Here is a 21,788-nt window from a genome sequence, read left to right on the forward strand (position 1 = left end):
CCTGGTATCAACAAAGGCTGGGGGATGATCAGGAGCAGCCCTGGGGAGGACAGCTTGGTGCTGCTGCTGGGTGAGTGGCTGGAAATGTGCACTCCCAGCCCAGAAAGCCAAACATGTCCTGAGCTGAAGCCAAAGCAGCGTGGGCAGCAGGGCCAGGGAGGGGATTCTGCCCCTCTGATCTGCTCTGCTGAGTTCCCCCTGGAACCCTGCATCCAGCTCTGGGGGCCCAGCACAGGAGAGACATGGACCTGTTGGAGAGAGTCCAGAGGACGTCACCAAGATGATGAGAAGGATGGAGCACCTCTCCTGTGAGGAAAGGCTGTTTGTTCAGCCTGGAAAAGTCTTAGTGGTGACCTAATTGCAGCCTTCCAGTAGCTGAAGGGAGCCTACAGGAAAGATGGAGACAAACATTTTACAAAGCATCTAATGACAGGACAAGGGGCAATGGTCATCCAACCCAGGTCATTCTATGATTCTGTGATTCTGTGAAAGAATTTCAGCAGAAAATAAGTTCCTCAGGAGGATCAAACAGATTATCCTGTTCAAAAGCCATGCTCTTCTTCACAACCTGAAAGAGGATCTTAGGGTTTCTCTATCTCCCCCCATGCTCAGCAGACAGTAAATATGGGAGAAAACTAATAGTAGTGTATTACATTGTGCTCATGATCTGTTTTATTTAAAACCCAAGTTGGAACACTTCCAGTGCTGCTCCTGACCCATGCACATGTCAGTATGATACGACATGACAGTTTGTTTTCCAGTAGGTGCTGGTGTTTGTTTTACCTGGGAAAGTATATCTTAAAGTTTTATGTTTAAGAAAACCTCATTAGTGTTGCAGTTAAGAAAATAGGAAATGCAAGAGTTAAGGTTGCCTGTGAAACCTTAATTTGTCTCCTTTCGGCATATGTATTATGTTGCAGTCTTTAATTATGTGATCACATGCTGTTTTTCAGTGGTATGTGATCATATAATTAAAGAGTTTATTATAATACATACTGTATTGTAATAATTTAGGGGAGCCACATTAAGATTTCATTGGAATTCCTAATCCTGGCATTTTCTGACTTCTGAGTAAAAGTCTTTGTCACTTTAATACTGCTTTTAATGAGGCAGGTAGAGAGGCATGATAAAGTTGTACAGTCAAAGGCTAAAATTTTCTGAGGGTCAACCACCTAAACTTCTTGGTACTCAGATTTCAGAAGTCTCTGTGCATCTTTGTCTCTTAAGGCATTAACTGGGATTCAGACATGTACAGAGTGTCTGACTATTACATGCTATAGCTTACAGTCTAAATATGTATTTAGGACTGAACATTTAGGCATCCAGATTGGAAGATTTGATCACTGACTATAAGGAATATTTCTGAACTAAGAGTGTGCTTTATTTAAAAATGATGGCCTTGTGGTTAAAACTCAAGTATTAATCATGGAATTGGCAGAGTGAAAAACCAAGGCTGCAGACTTGCTATGTTAATAATGAGTAAGTCACTTACTCTGTCCTCATGACAAACCTTTGCTGCTGCTGCTCAGGGCCTTAGGCTACTACAGTTTAAAGTTAGGGTAACTAACATATTCTACCACATGTTAAGTTTAGGTCTAGCTCTGCCAGATAGCATACTAAAAATACGCAGTGCCTTGTCTACGCTACAGTTTTATAATGTGGCCTTTTGAACAAGTTAGGTAGCACATTCAGAAGCATATTTAACTCCTTGTCTGGACATGCCCTTCATTACTCCGTAACTCGTGATTATTCATGTACAGAACTCAGATAACAGCACTGAAAAATTCTAGAACTAAATCAGGTCTTGTAAAACTTATTAATATCATGGAAGAAGCATCATCAGTTAAACAAATTGCATTAATGTCTAAGCATTTAATAGTTTTCTCTTTTGTTTTAAATTTAATAATTTCTTGGGGTTTTTTTCCTGTAACTTTTCTGTCATGTTCCCATCATGACAGGTGCCTGCACATGAATTAGAATGGAACTTTAATATAATAAACAAAACTTTTAGCATTCGCATAAGAGGAGAATGCAGAAGCTGAGAGTAATTTTTGTGTTAATAGTAAATATTGGGGTCTGTGATTGAAACACAATGGTCTTTCAAGTGACGCTTTATGAATCTAAAGCACTCCAGATTTAGATTTTCTTTTTCTTTTTTTTTTCCAGTAAAGACTTTGTTTAATCCAGCTCCAGCCCTTGCTGACCTCGATCCACAGTTTTATACCTATTCTGATATCTTCTGCTGCAATGAAACTGAGGTAATGGTCATATGTCATGTTAAAGAAGGAGTCTTAAGCAGGATCATTTCAGGATAGTCTTCTCAAATACAGCATAGGGAACAGGAAAATTGAGCCATACTCCTCTTACCTGATCTAAGTAGCAAAGAGGAGTATTCTAGAATTACTTGATCTTGCACTTGAAATTAAATTAGCTGTTTGCAGCAGGAAAGTTGGGTCCAGCCTTCCTTCCAAGCCGATCAGCAAAACGCATCCATAAAAGGACACTTGTTAAATGTTATCACTGAGTGGTAAATATTAAAATAGTTCCTTGTCCTTGGTCTGTGGTCCCTTGATATGATTAGCAGGAATGCATTAGCCATAGTGTTCTGACAGTTTTAAACTCTGTTGCCAGGAGGTGATGCACGCTTGCTGCACTTGATGGTAAATAGTAGCTTCATATGCCTCTTCCTGTCAGATCTCTTTTCAGTGAATCTTCTCTGGCCTTCAACTGTATATTTTGCTTTTTTCATTTTTTCCTCCCTCCTTTTCCTCTCTTTTCTAATTCAAGTGTTATTTCTCCCAAAGGAAATTGGTTTTGTCACAAGAGACAAATTAACCTCATCTCATAAGACCTTTGTTTAAATTTGCTACCTATTAGCATTAAGCATGCTGTGTTCCTTCCCCTCACCCTGTCTTTATATAAACAGCAATGTGGGAGAAGTAACCTATTGGATAGGAGCCATGCCTTGATCAGAATTAAAGTTATCTCTGAGAAACATGAATTCTGCAATGAACATGATCCCTTTGGGTGGGGAGGAGGAGGAAGAGCTAAGAGAGAGCATGGCCCTGCTTACTTGTAGTGTTTTCTGTCTGATGACGTCTGTCAGTGTAAATTTTTGAAGACTTGCGCCGGCTAGCTATATACAGGCACGAACAGGACGGGACCACTGATGGATGCGTCGGGAACTGTTTATTTTCTAGAATCTGTATAATACATAGTTTTGTCTATGCAAAGATCTTGACAGTTCGCATCCAGGCGGCAAGCTAAAGAAACTCACTTGTTACAAGTCACCAAATACTCATCTTAGCCAATTACACAGAGAGAAAGCATATTGACAGTGATTCTATCCAATCAACATAAGCACATGTAGCTGGAGTTAAAACAATCCTTGCTTGTTCATTTATAAGAAAACAAAGCATAAAACCCTACAAAGACTCAGTTACCCTCTTTTGAAATTTCTGTTAAACCCCATCACAACCTATATCAGAAGTTCTCAGTCCATGAGTCTTCCAGCATTTAAGGGTGAGCCTAAGTAACCCAAAAAGACGTCTAAATTTTATTCTGGGATGTTTCCTTATGGGTCTGCCAAGTTCACATACTCCAGAGAATTCAAGAATTAGCAAAATAGCAAGGTGGGAGATGCTATGGCTCTTCAGGTCTCTGGAAGCCAAAGTTTCCAGAATAACTGGCAGTGATACAAGTTGTGGCTCAGACACTGTACAACAGATATCAGAATTCAATTCTGTGTGATGAGAATGCTAAGGCAAAGTATTTATTCTTGTTCAGGGGACTTGCAGAACAGCAGTATCATGTTTTTTTAATGCTATCAGAAAGCTCTTATGCCTGGACTATGCCTCTGGATTGGCTAAATGGTGCAATGGCTCACATTTTGGGCTGAGAACACCCATACTCTCCCACTATTTAGTAAATATCATTTGTTGTTTGCCTTTTTCATAATGCCACTTGCTAAAATTTTTTCCCCGGCAAAAACTTCTTCCCCATATGTTAGAAACAAAGCTTTGTTTTTCTTTACTTGTCTATTCTTGACTTTTCTCTCTTTGCATCACACATGTTAGAGTTTTCCTTTTGTTGTATTTTATTGCTAGGGGACAGTCTTGAAAGAGGCGTTCTTTAGAAGTGTAGCTTGCTGGATCCAGGGGTATTATTATTACCACCACATGGAGAAAAGAAAATTACTTCTATTTAGAGAACAAGAAATACAGGTGTATAATTATAATAGATCCCTGCTCACTCATCTACCTTTTCCTGCAGAGCTGGGGGTACAGTTTGCATTCTTTTCTGCTGTTTTGTTTTTAAAAGTAATTACCATGTGAAGATAGCTTGGATCACTGGATGCAAGGTCAGGCACAGAAATATGCTCTCTGCTGTTGAGGAGGCTCATCTCTTCTGAATTTATGGAAATGCTAGACATATGGGAGTTCCTGCCAGCCATATCAAGGAAGCATAAATCCAAGTGTACAGCATATTCTGAGAACAACAATGGCTCATAAATACCTTTGGTTTTAGAAACAACCTTTTGAAACTTTGCAATGAAATCGATTATGTTAGCACAAATGTAATATTCAATTTTGTTTGATTTCATTCTCTCTGTGTGTCTGATTTGTATTGAATTGATTTTTAGGGATGAACTATTGCCATTGTTCCTTTCTTGCTGCTGAGAAAAAAAGGAAAAATCAAGCATTTGTTTTTCTTATGTCACAAGTTTGAAAGTAGTTTTTTTAGTAATTGTTGTATGTTCATATACCATCTGTTTTCTGTTATCTTTCATGACTTTCTTTAATTTCAGAGCTCTATAATGAGTACACTTGAGAAGTTTGATATACAGACAAATGTTTACATACCAAATAAAGGTTAGCAGTCACATCTCTGCATGGCACTTAAAATCAACAAGTTAATTCTACAAATCTTAAAGATAAATCTAATTTTTTTAAACTTTATACATTCAACTGACTACATATGCATTTCCATCATCATCTTAAATAAGGGAGTACCTAAGACTTTGGTGATCCTGAACATATACTGGGAAAAGATATTTTTATCCTTTTTTTTTTTTAATTCCCTTAGTATTTAGTGGCAATTGCAGTTAGAAAATAGCAGTTGGATAATATGGACCTTTTCTCTAAGCCAATATGGTCATTCTCTTGGATTTTAAAAAATTATTATTCTCTATGACCAAATGTATTGAATGTCCTGCTTACAACTGCCTTCCTGAGGTGTTCTGTTCCAGCTCCATTGCCTCTCCTACTTGGTATTTCTAAGTCTCTGTCTTCCTTATAGCCAAAATCCTATTCCAGCTTTACCCTTTCTGGAATCTTTTTTTTTTTTTGTTATCTGGTATTTTTAGCTACTTCAAGGGGAAAAAAAGTGTATTTCTGCTTTATCTTTACTAAGTTTTTAAAATAGTTAATAAACCACCTTGGGTTTGAAGGTGAATTCTTTAGAGCTGCCCAGTTCAACTGCTTCTAAAACATTCTTTTAAACACAGATGCGTGCTCTCAGACAAGATTAAATTGACACAGATTCTTTTGTTTTATTGCCTTGTTTACCTTTCTTAGTAATTTATATTTGCAAGTATTTGTCACAATTTCATCACAGTATCCCTCTCTTCCTTGTTCACCAAGAAAACTTTTAAATTATAAAGTCCTGTGGTTTGCAGATAATACGTGAACAGTATGTTTGTAACAGAAAATTATATTGGCTGTCAAACAGAATACCAGCCATATAGTTTAAGACATCTTCATAGACTCTGTGGAGTGTTTGTATTATCAAAGATGAGAAAAGGGGATGGTCTTTGTGTTTAGCTGAATTATTACTGAGTCAGAAGTTTCTGTTATTTCACAGAATCACAGAATTTCTACGTTGGAAGAGACCTTTAAGATCATCGAGTCCAACCCATGTTCTAACACCTCAACTAGATCATGGCACCAAGTGCCAGATCCAGTCTTTTTTTAAACACATTAAGGGATGGTGACTCCACCACCTCCCTGGGTATATGATTCCAGTATTTGACCACTCTTTCTGTGAAAAACTTCCTCCTTAATTCTAGTCTGTATCTCCCTTGGCGCAGTTTGAGGCTGTGTCCTCTTGCTATTTACAGCTCTAAAGATCAGGGTCTTGATCTGCAATGCCTTTGTCACAGAGCAGAAGTTTAAAGATGTCAGCTGTAGTGTCAGCCATGGGATGCTGGCTCTCAAACATGCAAATATCAAATACAACATCAACACTTTATATTCCATTCTTTATTAAATGCTTTAGGATTTAATGAAACCACATGCAGTATCTGGTATAACAGCACAGCTTGTTCTTATGGATTTACGTGCTAGAGAGAAGCAAACAAAATTACACTATCAGTGAATTATCTACCATTAGTTTGTCTAGAAGGCTCTTCACAAGCTGTTCTTTTCACTCTTGCTTGTTGCAATAACAGGGGTTTTTATGTCTGACATTACTTTCTTTTTATGTGGTTCATGAACAAAAATGTCAGAACAAATCTTGCAAGGTTATCAGTTCTTTCACTGCTTAGCCTGTAGTTCAGTTTTATCTTTTCCCAGAAAGATCAAACTTGTTGAGACTAGTTTGTTAATTCCCAGATGTAGCACAGGCTAATCCCTGAGGTTTGTGCAGGAATGTGCTAGTTCTCCATTCCCTTAATTCTTCTAATGAAAAATAAATGTATCCAGTGTCATCCTGGTGAAAACTAATGGTTGTTCTTTTCAGTCATCTATAAATGTTGAAAAAGAGACAACCCTATACCAGACAAGGAATACTTGCCATTTTTTTCCCACATATTTGTGTGATTCCTTGCTGCAGATGGCTCTAGGCATAACCACAATGTCAATACAGTTCATGTGTTGTTTTTCTTTCTTAGCGTGTGCATGCAGTTACATAGCCCTGCAGGTTAGGAACCAAAATATATTGCACATCAGCAATTTCAATTTGATCCTAAACGTTTTGAAGAACAGCTGCTCCTCTGTTCAAAGACTACTGAGGAGCCCTTCAGGAGAAGAAAAACTCCTGAATGGTTACAGCAAAGGATTAAGTTTGACAAGCTATTTTTAATGCAAAATGGGGAACTACTTTTTCCCTCATGTAAAATGGGTATCAGACTTCTGATCTAAAGAAGGCCTTGCAAAGATTTAATTAACTACTAGCATTGGAGCTTCAATAGTAGAAAGCAGTACAAGTTAATTGCTGATTTTGTTAAAGCTGTAAGATGTATAAAAATAACGCAGAAAAACAGATACATTTCTACTGTTTCCTTTTAAGTGTTACTGTCTATTAACAGAGTATTGATAATTTTTAAAATAAATATTTGTTAGTATGTCCAGAATCAAGAGACATTATTGCCTTTTGCAAGATTCAGAGAATATGAAGTTTATAAAACTTTATCTGTAGTCTGGGATAAGGACATTTAATATATGGCTTGTTAATATAGAGAGATTAATAGTAAGAATAATCTTCCTTAAGAAAATATAATTGATCTCTTTAGGAGTCAAAACAAAAACAGGTCCTTTAGAAATTCCTTTAGAAATAAAATATTTCAGAACATCTCTTGAATTTGCCTCTTGTGATGGAAAGCTACTATTCTTCCATTACATAGAAGTTGCCAGCAAGTCACAGTATATTTTATTTCCATCTTTGTTCTAAACCCCTTTTTATCAGTTGCTGGAAAGTATGAGTTTTCCCATATTTAGTCTAAAATGAAAGATGTTACTTTTGGGAGGGAAATTATAGCTTCAGGCCAATTCATTTCAATCAGTTTTTAATTATTCTAGCACGATAAGTATTTCTGCCTGCCTGTATGTAAAAATTTTTTAATTTGAAACAACTGGAACTAGCTTGGCTTGTGGCCTGACCTTGCAATTTCTTATACACTAAATCTGTTGTACTACTTCTTGGGGACTGCTCACATGTGTTAGAATTAATGAGATTGAGTTCTTGTTCTGTCATTCTCAAAAGAAATCTTCTAAGGTACAGGCCAAGTTTGAAGCTAACTGACTTACTGTGTTATAATATTTGAAATGAAAAGTATTTTAAATTATCATATGTAGTTTTAGATCCATTAGCCTTAAAACTGAGACAGTTTCCCTTTTATTGTTTATTATTTCTCTTCCAGTAGTACCTGGGAACATTTGCTAAGTTGTTATTGTGCTAGGTGCACAAAACCCAGTCCAAATGATGGACTGCTCCCCTAGGAATTAACACTTGTTATTTCACCAGTTTATATTTGCTGAGGATCAGAGGATTGTGGAAGTTAGGAACAGGCGTCTGGATGTTCAATTAGTCCCAACACCCTGGTGAAGCCTGTCCAGCCTAGGATGGATTGCTCAGGGCTTTGTCCAGTCAAGTTCTGAATCTCCCAAGGCTGGAGCCTGCATGACCTCTGGGCACGAGTTCCACTGCTTCATCACCCTTGTGGTGAAAAAGCTTGTCCTAATATTGGAATTTCCCATGTTCTAGTTTGTGCTTGTTGTCTCTAGCCCTATCCCTGTGCACCTTCAAGAAGACTCTGGCTTCATCTTCTCTATACCCACCTACTAAATTGCCCTAGACAGCAATTAGATTTTCCCCTTAGCTAGGAGTTCTTAAGGTTGAACCAGCCTGCTTCTCCCAGCCTCCTCTTGTATGTCCTGGGCTCTGGCCCTGACTGTCTGGATGGCTTTCCACTGCAGTGTGCTGTGCTAGCTCGGTGTCTTACTTGTGCCAGAGTTCCCAAAACTAGATACGATGCTGCAGGTTTGGTTGTGCAAATGCCAAGCAGAGGATCCAGAACATCTCCCTGGAAGTGGCTGCCCCAAATGCACCATAGCTTGGAACAACTGGCAAATGCTCCTATGCTGGGAACATTCTCAGTTGTAGCCAGTGTAAATTACTGTTGCTGTTGAAAGAAGTTAATTGTTTTGGGTTGACTTTTGCGGGTAATGTGGGACTCGGGGTGGTGTTAGTTTTAAGACAGATTTGCCTTACAATCTCAGTTTCTTTCCAGGCCACACAAATGGCTGTTCTGGCACATGAGAGTGGGCCATTTGGACAGGAGTGGCAAGGAAAAAGTAGAACCATTTTCTTTTATGTAGCACTTCTGGTTTGTGTCAGCTTACCACGACTAGACTCCACGGTCTAAAGAGAGACAGAGACTTAACTAAGATTGGTAAAGACTATGGCCAAGAACCTTCCTATCTATGAAATTAAAAGCTTTAGTTAAATTTTTCTACCAGTCTTGCAAACAACATTTTGAAAATAGCATGTAGATTAATTATACTATATCCATCATAGGTTTATTCTGACAGCAGTTGTGTGGAATGCCATCTTGCTTTAATAAGTCCATTTAACTGAGTAGTTTTATGAGACTAGCTGCAGAAAAATAAAATTCTTCATTTGCTGCTCTTTTTTACAGTATGATGGCAAATGTCCACATTGGGCTTTTAGTATTGTTATTTAATTTTTTCTTTACATAACCATTAGTTATTTCCCTCAATTGTACCACAGTTTGTTTTTTAAATAAGATTCTACTGAAGGGAGGGACTTCAAAACTCACCACAGTATTTAACATCAGTTGACATTTACTGCAATTTCTAATCATTGGCACAGAATCTGTCTGGCTTCTGCTGCTTTTATGGTTCTTCCAGCTTGTTCCAGTGTTTTTTAGTTGTACCATCCTGCTGTAGATGAGTTAGATGATAATGGTTTGAAGCAGCCAAACATCTACTTTTATACAGACACTGTCTGTTCAAAATAATTTTGTTTATTGGTATAAGCAGTGTAACGATGAAAAGAAAGATTTCTACAAATATCTGTCCCAAAACAACTCTTTCACTACTCAAACAAAAAATCCTGTTGATTTGGGACATGGGAAGCACAGACATGAGTAGTGTCATAATGCTAAGCATACAGGTTGTGCATTTCATTAGGAAGAATTATTATATTTAAATACTTCATTTACCTTGCTCATGAGCTTACAGAAGTATAAATATCAGGTAAATAAACCAATATTAGATTTACTGTTACTCTACCAAAACCAAATCCACTTTCCTTCTGGAGACTTTGCCATGGAGGTAGAATGTTTGGAATTATTGCCCCTCATAAAGTACTCTGAAAATTCAGTTTCCCTGTTTCATTTAAGGATTTGTGTTAAATTATTTTTATTCTTGTAGCACGGGGCACCAGGTGTTCTGAATACAGGAATACATAATTCCTGCTCCAGAGATATTAAAATTCACGAAGAGACTCGGACTCTTCAGACACTTGAATAGAGTGTACATATATTTTTTAATATAATATGTCGTCTATCCGTAGTTACTCCAAAACCATTATTAGTGAATTGATTTCCTGGAAACCTTGTAAGAAGATACATTCAAAAGATTTTGTGAGATACTTTTTGAAAAAAAATTCTTACTTGAAAATACTTTTATAACCTTTTAAAGACTGAAATATGTTTAATACGCTTGAATAGTTTATAGTGCAAGAGAAGTTCCAGCAGCATGGCAGCATGTCAAAGAGAAAATTGGACAGATTTAGTTGCCTTCTTACAATTTAGAACTTACTATATTCTTGTCTGGGATCAGTGTGGTTAAAAAAAGTAATTTTAAGTTGCATGTACACGTTGACCACACACAAGTTTAACAACCGAGTCCTGCCACACCAGGCTCTGCCTCGTAGTGACCAAATCAACAGCGCTTGAAATAATTTGTGCATTTGCCTGAGTAGAGACTGCAGCACTTAGTCATGTGCGTTTAAAAATTAAAGCGATTAAGTGCTCTGCGAGTGATACTATGAACGCTAGGGAGTGTGTTGGCACGGTGTGGCCCTCCGGAGCCCAGGGGTGGCTGCTCTCGCCGGGGCCGGGCTGCAGCTCAGGAAATGACAGTGGCGAGCAGCAGCAGTGACTCACGGCTGGGGCGGCGCGCTCGGCGCTGGCTGCTGCAGTTCCTGTCCCGGCTGCCGCCCGCTCCTCGCTGCGCGCCCCCAGACACTTGTTCGGTCGCTGCAGTTTGTTACATCGAGAACTGCGAGCGCTGAATTCAAGCTTCAGCCATGCAGAGGAAGGTAGTTTGAAATATTTCAGCAGCTGTTTGCCAAGAAGCTGAGCTGCCCATGCAGCAAAGGTCAGGAGAGTGGCTGCTGAATAGGTTCCAAAGAAAGTTTTCCACTGAAAATAAACCCTAGGAGTGTGGAAGTTATGCTCGGCTATGAAGCAGGTATCTGAAAATGCTTCAGGCTGCGTTCTTCAAGATGCAGCAGCGGCCTTGTAATGCGAGCTACAGCAAGGCTTCCTTTTTCATGGGCAAGCAGGACAAAATTTAGTGAAGACAGCAAAATGCAATGTGTCTGTTTACTTACAGTTGAAGGCATACAGTATTATGCAGAACTGCCTGGTAGGCTGTTTCAGAGAAAAGACAATTTCTCTTCCTTTTCTTCCTGTTTCATTCTTGTTCTTTTCCCTTCCAAAAAGAAGAGAAAAGCACATTACATTTGACAATACAATGCCATCAAGAAAATGTGTGAAGTGGTGAAAATGTTGTTTGATTCTGAAGTCTGCATTGCAGATTTTGGTGAAGTGTTGCTCTTAGTTGTGTGGAACTAGAAGAGATTAATTTTAAGACCCAGCTGGGAGAAGTTTACTTGAGCTCACCATCAGTTAGAAGAAGAGTTTAACTACGTTTGTACAGAGCCAGCACAGTTGACAGAGACGTATGGACATGGCTCTAACACAAATATATAATAATTTTTAATGGGCCTTTGTCCAAAGGTGGCTTCAGATAAATTTTAGGTATTCTCATCTAAAAATATATATGTTAAACTGAACAGAGTGGTCAAAGTTGAGCAATTTTTTTTTCCCAAAAGAGATTTTCCCTTGTGATGTCCCTTCAGCTAGCTGAACACTGAGAATTTTAAAAAGTATTTTAAAAGTTCCTCACTTAGTGATAAATATTCCTCAAGAATAGTGACCAAGTTGATTTGCAGCATTTTTTCACATTAAACCACAAAATGCTTTTGCCAAGACTGTGTCACTGTGTCTATTTCACGGATAAATAAACAGAGGCATGTGGGAGAAATGTGATTTTACTAAGGGTTGTATAGCAGGTAAGTTGTAGAAGCTGGAACAGAACCCACACCTCCTGTGTCTCTCTGCCTAGGCTGCTCTGTGTTAGTCTGCTGTGCCTGAAGTACACACTGATTTCAAGCAAGGAGCAAGACACAGCTGAAGATCAGCGTAGGAAGTGGTTTCATGATCATCCTACAATACACATTTTTAAAAGATACTAAATACTGTTTTCAAATGCAACAGTTGTCCAAAAATGAATGCTGTCAGATTATGATTTTCATTTGCGTGGGTTGTTTTCCAGGCAGAAATTTTAACGGGCATCCCAGTTGGCAACCTTGAAGATGCTGAAAAGGTGGGACGCATGCTGTTAGGAAGAGGGTGTAAGCTCGTAATTGTTACTCTTGGAGCAGAAGGCTGCATGATGATATCAGGAGACGAAGGCATTCCAAAGCACGTTCCTGCTGGGAAGGTCAGGGCTGTGGACACTACGGTACGTTTTTGTGGTTTAACTGTCTTGCTTTGGAAAAGACTGCTTAAGCACTAGGGGAAAGCAGTGAGTAATCAGCCAAATCTTTGGGCACTAGCACAAAGGCTAATTTATGATGTGGAATTAGTGTCTTGCTTCCAGTGTCTCATATATTAAATATCAGTTCACCTGAGTTTTACAGTATGTATTGTAGATGAGCTAGAACTGTTATACATACTAAAGGTGTCCTCATGTTCCTCCTTTACTGAAGTACCTGTCTCTGACTGTAGTTTGTGATACCACTGGATTGAGCTGCAGTCTTGTTTTTCACCTTTGCCCTTTCATTTAATTCATCTTGTCTAGAACTCAAACACTCTGAGAGAATGGGGATACTACTCATAATCTGAAATGAAATGTTTGATTCTCCGGACAAAGCATGAATTACTTACCAAATCTAGCATAAGGTGATTAAAGACATAATTTTTACAGAATATAGTGGAAAAACCCAAAAGTTCTTGCTGTTTCATGATGACTGTTTTATGATGCTAGATAAGGGATACTTGGTCAGGTGCATTTTAATCTTTGACATTAGGATACTTCTTTGCTTCCTGCTCAGAACTAATTGCAGAAAACATGCTCTGTTGAAACCACAAAATACAATACCCCCAGCAAAAGAGAGAAACAGGACAGGCAATAGTTAAGATATCATTGCTATGAAAACCTTACCACATTGCACATATGGGGCTATTTTGTGTTCCTAGTATTATCTGACATAAATCCAAAATAATTCCAGTGGAGTTACTGAGAGCAGAGCAGGTCACGTTATATGTCCTGACTATACATTTAAATGCCTGTTATAATAACGTCATATTACATATGTTCTGTTACAATAGTTCATTAAAATCCTGGAGATTTTACCATCTGGTATGTTCCATATCTGAATTGCATTAATAACAACTAGTTCTTGTAGCATGTTTTTCATCCATGGACCTCATACTGATTCACAAAGAGGAAAGGCAACTGCTTAAAGGATGAGGAAACAGAGGCAGAGGGAGCCGAGATTACCTAGGTCAGTAACATGCAGTAGCAGAGCTAAGAGTAAAGTCACTTCATCTCAATCAGAAGATCGCTTATAGGCTTGGACTGTGATATTCTGGTACTGTGGAAAGCATTGTTTCATTGGTCAATGTAATCTTTTTCTGCATAACTCTGAAATAGAGATACTTTGGTTTTATTTTCCCCTCTTGCCGCTTTGTCATTTAGAAGTTTGGGTTTGTACTGGTTTTGGAATATCTTGAATTTCTAGTTAGGGAAAGGAGACATCACTGAGGTTCTTGGTTCATGCATAAGGTTCTAGGTAGGGCGCTGCAGATGCCAAACTGCCTCTGCTTGCTTTTAGCCCAGAATTAGAAGTGCCAAGGTAGTGAAAGGCAGAGCCCCCAAAGCTGTCCAGAAGCAGGGTTTATTAGCTTGGGAGCAACACCTTGTGAACCTGGCAGTATAGCTTCTTGCTCTGAGTTGGTAAATCCACTGCTGCTATCAAAGCTTACTGTTAGAGCTTCTTCTCCATCACACAGAAGTGATGTTGAAGAAATACGTGTGATCTGCTTCTTCAAAAGAAGAAAATTGCTTCCAGATCAGCTATTGTTTGATATCTTAAAGAATTGCTGCTCTTGGAATAAAACAGCAATACTGAAACCACACACTGTGGATGAAAAATGCTTTTTATCTTGCCTAGCAGTTCAGAGTTTCATGTCTGAACGAATGTAATGTGCCTCCTTTTAAAAAAAGAATCATTTTATTTTAAATAAAAACAGTTCCTTTTAATTTACTAAATCATTGCCCTGCCTCCTTGTGGCCAACAGGTTATTGGCTTGCACATAGCAGAGGATTTTCACAGTTAATTTTGTTAATCTACTTAAATACCAGTGGGTTGTTTTCAGTAAAACAGCTGTGCTTGGTTTATTCTTGCAGCCTGAATGAAAAAATATGTGTTGGCCTTCCATTATAAAAGTCTTACAGTGCTTAGCCTGATTATCACTTCGCCTGAAAGCAAGTGGTTTTAAAGCAACCCTCACAAACACGAAGCAAAATAATGCCATCCTCAACTAACCTGGATTTCTCTGTTATTAAAATAAGCATTAAACATTCCAGTAGGACATGTTACTTTCTTCAAGGCATGTCCACAGTAGATCCTTCCCCAGGGAAAGGATCAAATATATAAGGTGGCTTACCAAGTAGCCACCTACCAACAGGGTATTGAGTTGTTCATGTGTATGCTCTTAGCCTGCCATTTGATACTAAAAAAAAGTTGCTACTTTAAACTGCTCTGATTTCAGCATCTCGAGGGACTGGGTGCAATCACATTGGGTTTTGTGCCTGTATTTGTATTGATACTGTTTAGATCTGCAGAAGGTGAAGTGACTGCCAGACGAAGAGTTAAATGACATGTGTACCCTATCACAGAATTTGCAAAAGGCTACAGAGACCTCATTAAAAAACAGAGTTTGCCATTTAGGAGATACACATGCAAGATACAAAATTAGCTTCAAAGTCCCCTTTCACTGTAGAAATTTTCCATGGCTGCTACCACTGCTCAGAGTCCTCTCTGCAGCACTGCAACTTCAGTACTGACCCCTTGTAATTTCTGTTCTGCACAGCAATTTTAGGAATTTTTGAACAGCAAAATACTTGGGTAGGTACAGCCACATGATTAAGAATTTGAGTTCCTTGTCCCAGTTTATGTGCTCCCCATTCTCCATGTGCACAGGTTCATCAGAAACATTAAGGGTTGGTAGGCTGTAGAGCCTGGCTCTCCCGCCGTACCCTTGAGGTGGTTAATCTGAGTGTTTATTGGCAGAACACTGGGAAAAGCTGGCTCCATCTCCCACTCTGTGGTGGAACATGAATCTTCAAGATTGAAAATCTGGCGTTTTTCACCCACACTAAATCAATACTATAAAGAGGGAAAAAAGGCTTGTTGATTCTTTTTTTTAGCACTAATTATCTTAGTGTGGGCTTTAGTAATGTATGCAATGCTTCTCATGACTGTTAGCAGAGCTCTCCATACACAGTCCAAAACATGTAGAGCACGAATAGTCGTTCAGAGGGAAGTTTTGCAAGACAGGGCATTGTAAAGCTAAAACATCTGTTTCTCCTGTTATAGCTAAATAGTGCAATAAGCTTTTGTTAAGAAAATTAACTTTCCCTTCAATTTACTAGTTCCTGCTATCTACTTTCTGTATGAAAATTTTGAGTAAACAGAAAAATAAGTGAATTATTGAAAAATCATCCTCGAATTTTCTCTGTGACAGAAAGATCTGATTAAGCCCACCAGCTATATCAATTTGTAATTGAAACAGTTGACGTACATGAGACATTTGACACATAATAAAGTACTAATATAGCTATACATTATATTCTATTTTCATTACTTTAAATAGTTGCTTTTAAATTTACTTGACTATATTAAGTTGAATATATGCATTTACTTTATTTTTGGAAGAAGCTATTTCCACTCTAGGTGAAACTAGTACATGAAGCTACATTAAAATAGCTGTGAAGGATAATTATATAATTCCATTTAAATGACACTTCTTCTGTTGATATCAGAAGGTTTCACAAATCATTCACAAATCTGATAAGCATTCCACAGAAAACAACAATATCATACACACACATTTTGCAGTTGTGAGTGTGTGAAGCAGTTTGCCTGCTGCTGAAGCAGGAGCACAGCTGAGGTGGAGCACGGCAGCTGCTCCCAAACAGCTGTGGGACATGACCAAACTCCATCATGACAGAACTGTACTTGAGGTGAAGGGGATGATCTGTGTGATGAACCACACGATGATCATGGATTCTGACATCTGCTGCTGCAGGAGCCCTGAACAAGCCATCTTGGCAGAGACATCGTGGTCTGTTGAGATAGAAGGCTTCAACATCATCCATACTGGAGAATGAAGCTCTGCTCTTTTTGCCCCTTCACCCTTGCTCTCCCCCTCTGCTTCTGACAATCACACAAAGTGCAATTTACAGCACTATTTACATCTATTTACATTTACTAATTATATTCTATTGAAACTGCCAAGGAAAATTTGTCAGAAGAATGTAATTACTCAAAGCTGGAATATGGCCAACAGCGAGATTAGTTCCCTTCCATTTTGAACTAAGCACTATGGGATAGTATGGAGCTGAGCACTTCAAGTGACAGCTGGGAATCAAGTCAAGTCCTTGAGGTACTGCCAGAGGCCTGCCTGAGGCTCAGTATGTGCAGGTGGACTTCAGAGGGGCATTCAGGCTGTCTGGAGCTCCAGGTTACTCAGGATCTGGGCTTCAGAGCCATGCCAGGCTTCCTCTGGAGGCGAGGTACTCTGGTGGTCAGTGGCAATGGCAGGCTGGAATGTGTCTTCTCGTTCTGGGCTTTGTTCTGTGGTTCTGTGGTTGCTCCTTGCAGTTGGAGGTGCGGTGTCCTGTCCAGGGTCCAGGACTTGAATTGGAGAGCTGGCACTGGCAGAATCTCTCCCGTGCAGCGGCATTAGTGGAAAATGGGGGGGGTCTCTGAGTAAGCTGGGGCTGCCCCTCTGTTGGCCCCCCATTTCCAGGTTACAGCAGGAAGATCACTTTGGGGAGGAGGTCATCTAGAGTTAGTTTTTAGAACCTCCAGTTTGCACCAGAGCCCAGCTTAGATCAGGATGACAAATACATACTTGCACCAGTTAGGATGACTTTCTAATTTTTGACTCATCTGGTCTTCTAAATGCATAATATGGTTGCTCTGTTTAAGATCTCTTCATCAGTTGACCTCTAGGTTTACACATACCACTGTTGTGTGCTAAAAGTCCTGCATTAGCACGCTCTCAGCCAGGAGATCAGGCATCTGCGTCTCTGGCTGAGGCATAGATGTATTTTCTTGAAAGGCAAATGGATGCACTTGAGCACACACTGCATTTAAATGAAAATTTGGAATCACTTTCACAACAGTGCTCCTAGTAATCACAGCAAATCAACAGTCCCTCTTTTAAATATAATGGAGAACCTAGAATGTTTAACTTTGCAGTATTTCTAAGCACAACCATTACATTTACCATGTAATTTCTTATATTACCAGCATTTTCCCTATCTGGTTGTGCTTTTTGGATGCAGAGATTGCACAACCTACTAAGAAAGGCTCACAGGTTGAAGTGCCATGCTTGTAAACATGAAAGTCATTTAGGGGAAAGGATAAAATTCAACATTCAATCTACTCTGACTGAAATTTGACATGAGCATATGATTTATTTTATACAGTCCTTTTCTGTGCAATATTCTCAGAGATATGATACATACTATTTGTCATAATCAAAAATGTTACCATTATTTTTTCATGTCAGTTCTGCAAAAGAAATGCTCATTGCTACAATATGAATTGTCATCAGATGTTTTGTGTTCAAATCCTGTTGTTTCCCTCAGATTTCTTAATACAATTTATTAGATCTGTCTCTTCTGTTAGGAGAGAGAATTATGAAGGCTGTCTTCAAACAGTAAATTGCTCGCTGGGCAGCTTTGTATTGAACTCTGAAGATGTTACACAACCTTTATTTTAATAAAGCCTCATATAAGTGTATAGCTGTATAATTTTAGATATGTCACAGTATTCAGGCCTGTGCAGCAATTGTGGTCTAAAGAAGGCAGTGTGGTTTAACAATTTTAACAAAGGACTGATTAAGAGTTCCAGGGCTCTGCAAAAGACTTGCTGTAAATCCTTGGAAGAGTTACGTGTCTTCTTTGTATCCCAATTTATCTGTCCATAAATTGGAGCTGCTATTAATGTGTTGCATATAAGTCATGAGAAGTCTGTTAGAGATCAGAACAGAACCTGGGAGGCCTTTTTCCCAGGCTTTTCATATAACCTCAGGCCAGTTGTGCTTCTTTGGGGGCTTTGCAAACTCATTGAAGTGCTTCTGCTTGAAGTTGAGAGGTCTTGTCTGTAAAAATATGGTTTACACTAAAATTCTTTGACTTAGCTGTATCTTCTGGTTTGGAGGAAGCCTGAGCCAGAGGAGTGAAGTGGACACTGAAATAAAGCCTTAGAATATAAATAAATCCAAAACAGTCCTCCTAATAACAGCAATTCTTTGTCTCCTGACTTTGTGGCCTAACGTCTGAAGCTCAAGGGGATATAAATACAACACTCTGTGCAATGACTAATTACTCAAAATTCTGTGCATCAGCAGAAGTGGGACTTGTGGTTGACTCTAATATTATCAAATGCCTTTGCTATTTAATAATCTTGTAGCCGTGCATTATTTAGCATGCCGTTTGCACAAAGAACAGTGATTTTATTTCAGTTATCTCTCAACAAAGTAAAAATGCAGCTGGTAGTAAATGAAGCATTTGGCAGACAATGTGTCTGATGTACAGTTCTCTAACTTGCTAAGAAAAGAAAAATGTTGACTGTTTAACCTTTTCCTACCCAAGGATGTAGCAAGGAGTAAATCTTTGTGGTTTTCTATTTTCTTTTTTTCTTAACCCTAAAATGTATCTTTTTTCTTCTTTTTCTTTTTCTTTTTCTTTTTCTTTTTCTTTTTCTTTTTCTTTTTCTTTTTCTTTTTCTTTTTCTTTTTCTTTTTCTTTTTCTTTTTCTTTTCCTTCTTCTATTCTTTCTTCTTTTTTGTTTTCTTTTCTCTTTTTTTTCTCTTTTTTCGCTTTTTTCATTTTCAGTTCTTAGGTTTTTTTTCCTTTTTCCTAACCTCCCTCTCATTTTCAAGGAAAGAGAAGTTGCTGCTGGGCAAACATCTTATTTATCAGTGGAGTTTATTCAGACACATCAACACAGTGTAATTATGCTCAGAGTTCCCATTAACATCCCACAAAACGAGAGCATAATAGCTTCCTTTCTTTAACATGCAACCCAAATAGGTTATTAAATAAGTTCAGTTCCAGTCATAGCCCACTTTCTGACTTAGCCTTCTGCATTGCCTTTTTACAAATATGGAATCCATTGAATCTTGGAACAGAAAAACCATGAGGAATAAGTTAATCTGCCAGGCACTCCAATCAGTGATCAGCACTGTAAGCCTAAATAAAGCTGCATCTATTATGTTTGAAGTTCAGCTGAACTGTGAAAGGGCACATGACTAAAATGACTGCATGTGAGTTGACTCACAGTAAATTCTAGATGGGACTTGCTTAGTTCCTCACGAGTTTCTACTTCTGATTCAGGCCTTCTAAAGACACTTCAGTCTGTTAAGGCTTGGTCAGTGGCTTAAGGGTATTCAGGTATCAAGTGACAAGAGGGATTGCAAGAGTGGCATCCCTCTGCATTGGCAGTCAACTGAGAAAATGTGGAGCAAGCTGGATGCACCCTCTTTCCCCTTGGAGAACAGAAAGCTATATTATCGCCCTTGTACAAATTGGAAAAGTGGAACAAAAATGTTGGTGACTGGGTGCACTGAAGCACAGGCTAAAATTGTTCTGCTCCAAGTTATATACGGTGTTGGAGTGGTGCAGCCAAAAATGAAGCACAGGCATATATTGTCCCATGCTGCTCTCTTAACTTCTGGACAACATTGTCGTGGAAGGAAACACTGTTTATCTGCCTAGTAACTGTCTATTTTAATCTGTAAGAACAAACAATGTAAACAAAACGAGCAAACAGAAGCAGGCTTGTACAGAACAATTTGCAGTCTTGTTTTCCAGTGGAAGATTCCATGGACCACCCAGGCTTTGCTCTAGTCCTTTTCTCAACCACGGAGCATCTAATTAAATCCCTTTCCATTCCTGACTGTAAGTGGAAGAGAGCCTACAGTCCTGTACAGTTTCTTTCCAGATGGAAATGCATAATTTAACAGAGATACAGCTGACAGGGAGAAGTGGGCCCAAAGCAGTATTAGCATTTGCCACAAATTGCATTAAATTACAAGGGGTACTTAATGAAGACATATTATAAAAAGAAGATTAAAGCCAATATTTAGTTTTTAAGCCCCTTCTAAGATTGTAGTGTGCCAGGCAACAAAAAACTCAGTAAAACTACTTTAGTGATACCAGGAGTTGTTTGGTTTTGCTACACATGATCATTAACAAGTCATGGCATTGTGTCCCATTGTGTCCTACAGCTTTATTCCATATACACATATACATACACAAAAAGTTGCTAAGCACCTTACATTGTTTACAACATAAGGAAAGTACTATTCAGAATGCTGTTTTGTAGACAGGGAACAAAATATGCAGACACTGGCTCTTCAGTGGCAAGTGAACCTGTTTCCCTTGTTTAACCATGACTTGTTCTCTATGCTCATCCTAAAAAAAATAGGAGTGGGGGAAAATTTTTGTCAGGCTGTCAGCTGTCTCATTTTTAGAACTGGACATCATTGTAAATATCCACAAAAAGAACATAGCAATGCAGAGTTGCTTTGCATTGGATGCTTCTTGAAGAGGCTATAGGGAGTTTATGGAAGTATGCTGTGAGAGCAGGTGCTGTGGCTCCGCTACTGGCATACTGAGAAACATTCCAGTTTGGAAATTAACCCAGTTGATTATTGTTCTGGACATAGAAATGTAGGGATGCTGGCAGTGTATGTTTAGCAATTTGAGTGTTTTCTCTGTGGAAGAACATGGGAATGATACCACATCCAGCATCTGCACCTGAGAATACATTCAGATGAGGTCTAGCGAGGTCTAGCGAGGCTGAGTTCAGAAATATCTTTGTGCCATCTCACTTCTGGGATGCTATAGTAAATGAAAGAATTTATGCAGGTGGAGAGCAGAGCAGGAAACTACTTTTATTGCTTCTCTTGGGCTAACCATGGAATGCAACACAAGTCAAAATCATTACAGGAAAACATGCTGCATCCCTTTTTTGATTTGCTCTCCTCCTCCTGACTTTATGATGAGTCCAGCTCAGGGTCTCCTCCAAGAACATGTTCAGTCCTGTTACGTAGCTCACCCTGTGCTGGAGCAGATCCTGGGCTGCCAGTGCACACGAGGAGTGCCAGTTGTAATGGTAGCTAGCACTCTGGGATATCTGAGTTGCAGAAAGGATGAAGAGGAAGGAAGACCAACTGTGTGCAGTCATCCTTTCTAATGCAATTCCTGCAGTTAAAAATAGCTAGTGGAAGCTGGCACTTCTGGCACATCCAGAGCGTCACCTTCCCAAGTATCTTTTTCTGGCCTGAGCTGTAGGAAGTTGCAAATGCAATCCGCTGTGTAATAGTGCAGCATATTCTTGGCCAAACCCCTCATCATTTTTTTCCTCTTCATGGTTAGCTAACAAATGTT

At 38.9% G+C, this 21,788-nt stretch overlaps 1 protein-coding gene across 1 annotated transcript in view; it reads left to right on the forward strand.

Moving 5' to 3' along the window:
• Window positions 1–21,788, forward strand: part of RBKS (ribokinase) — a 54,365-nt gene that overhangs the window by 20,454 nt on the left and 12,123 nt on the right. Inside the window, exons 6-7 of the mRNA XM_014308040.1 lie at window positions 2,167–2,258; window positions 12,366–12,554. Of these exons, the coding sequence (XP_014163515.1) occupies window positions 2,167–2,258; window positions 12,366–12,554 (281 nt within the window). The remainder of the gene's footprint in view (window positions 1–2,166; window positions 2,259–12,365; window positions 12,555–21,788) is intronic.

This window comes from Geospiza fortis, unplaced genomic scaffold (genome assembly GCF_000277835.1).
Source record: "Geospiza fortis unplaced genomic scaffold, GeoFor_1.0 scaffold41, whole genome shotgun sequence".
NCBI classification, from domain to species: Eukaryota; Metazoa; Chordata; class Aves; order Passeriformes; family Thraupidae; genus Geospiza; species Geospiza fortis.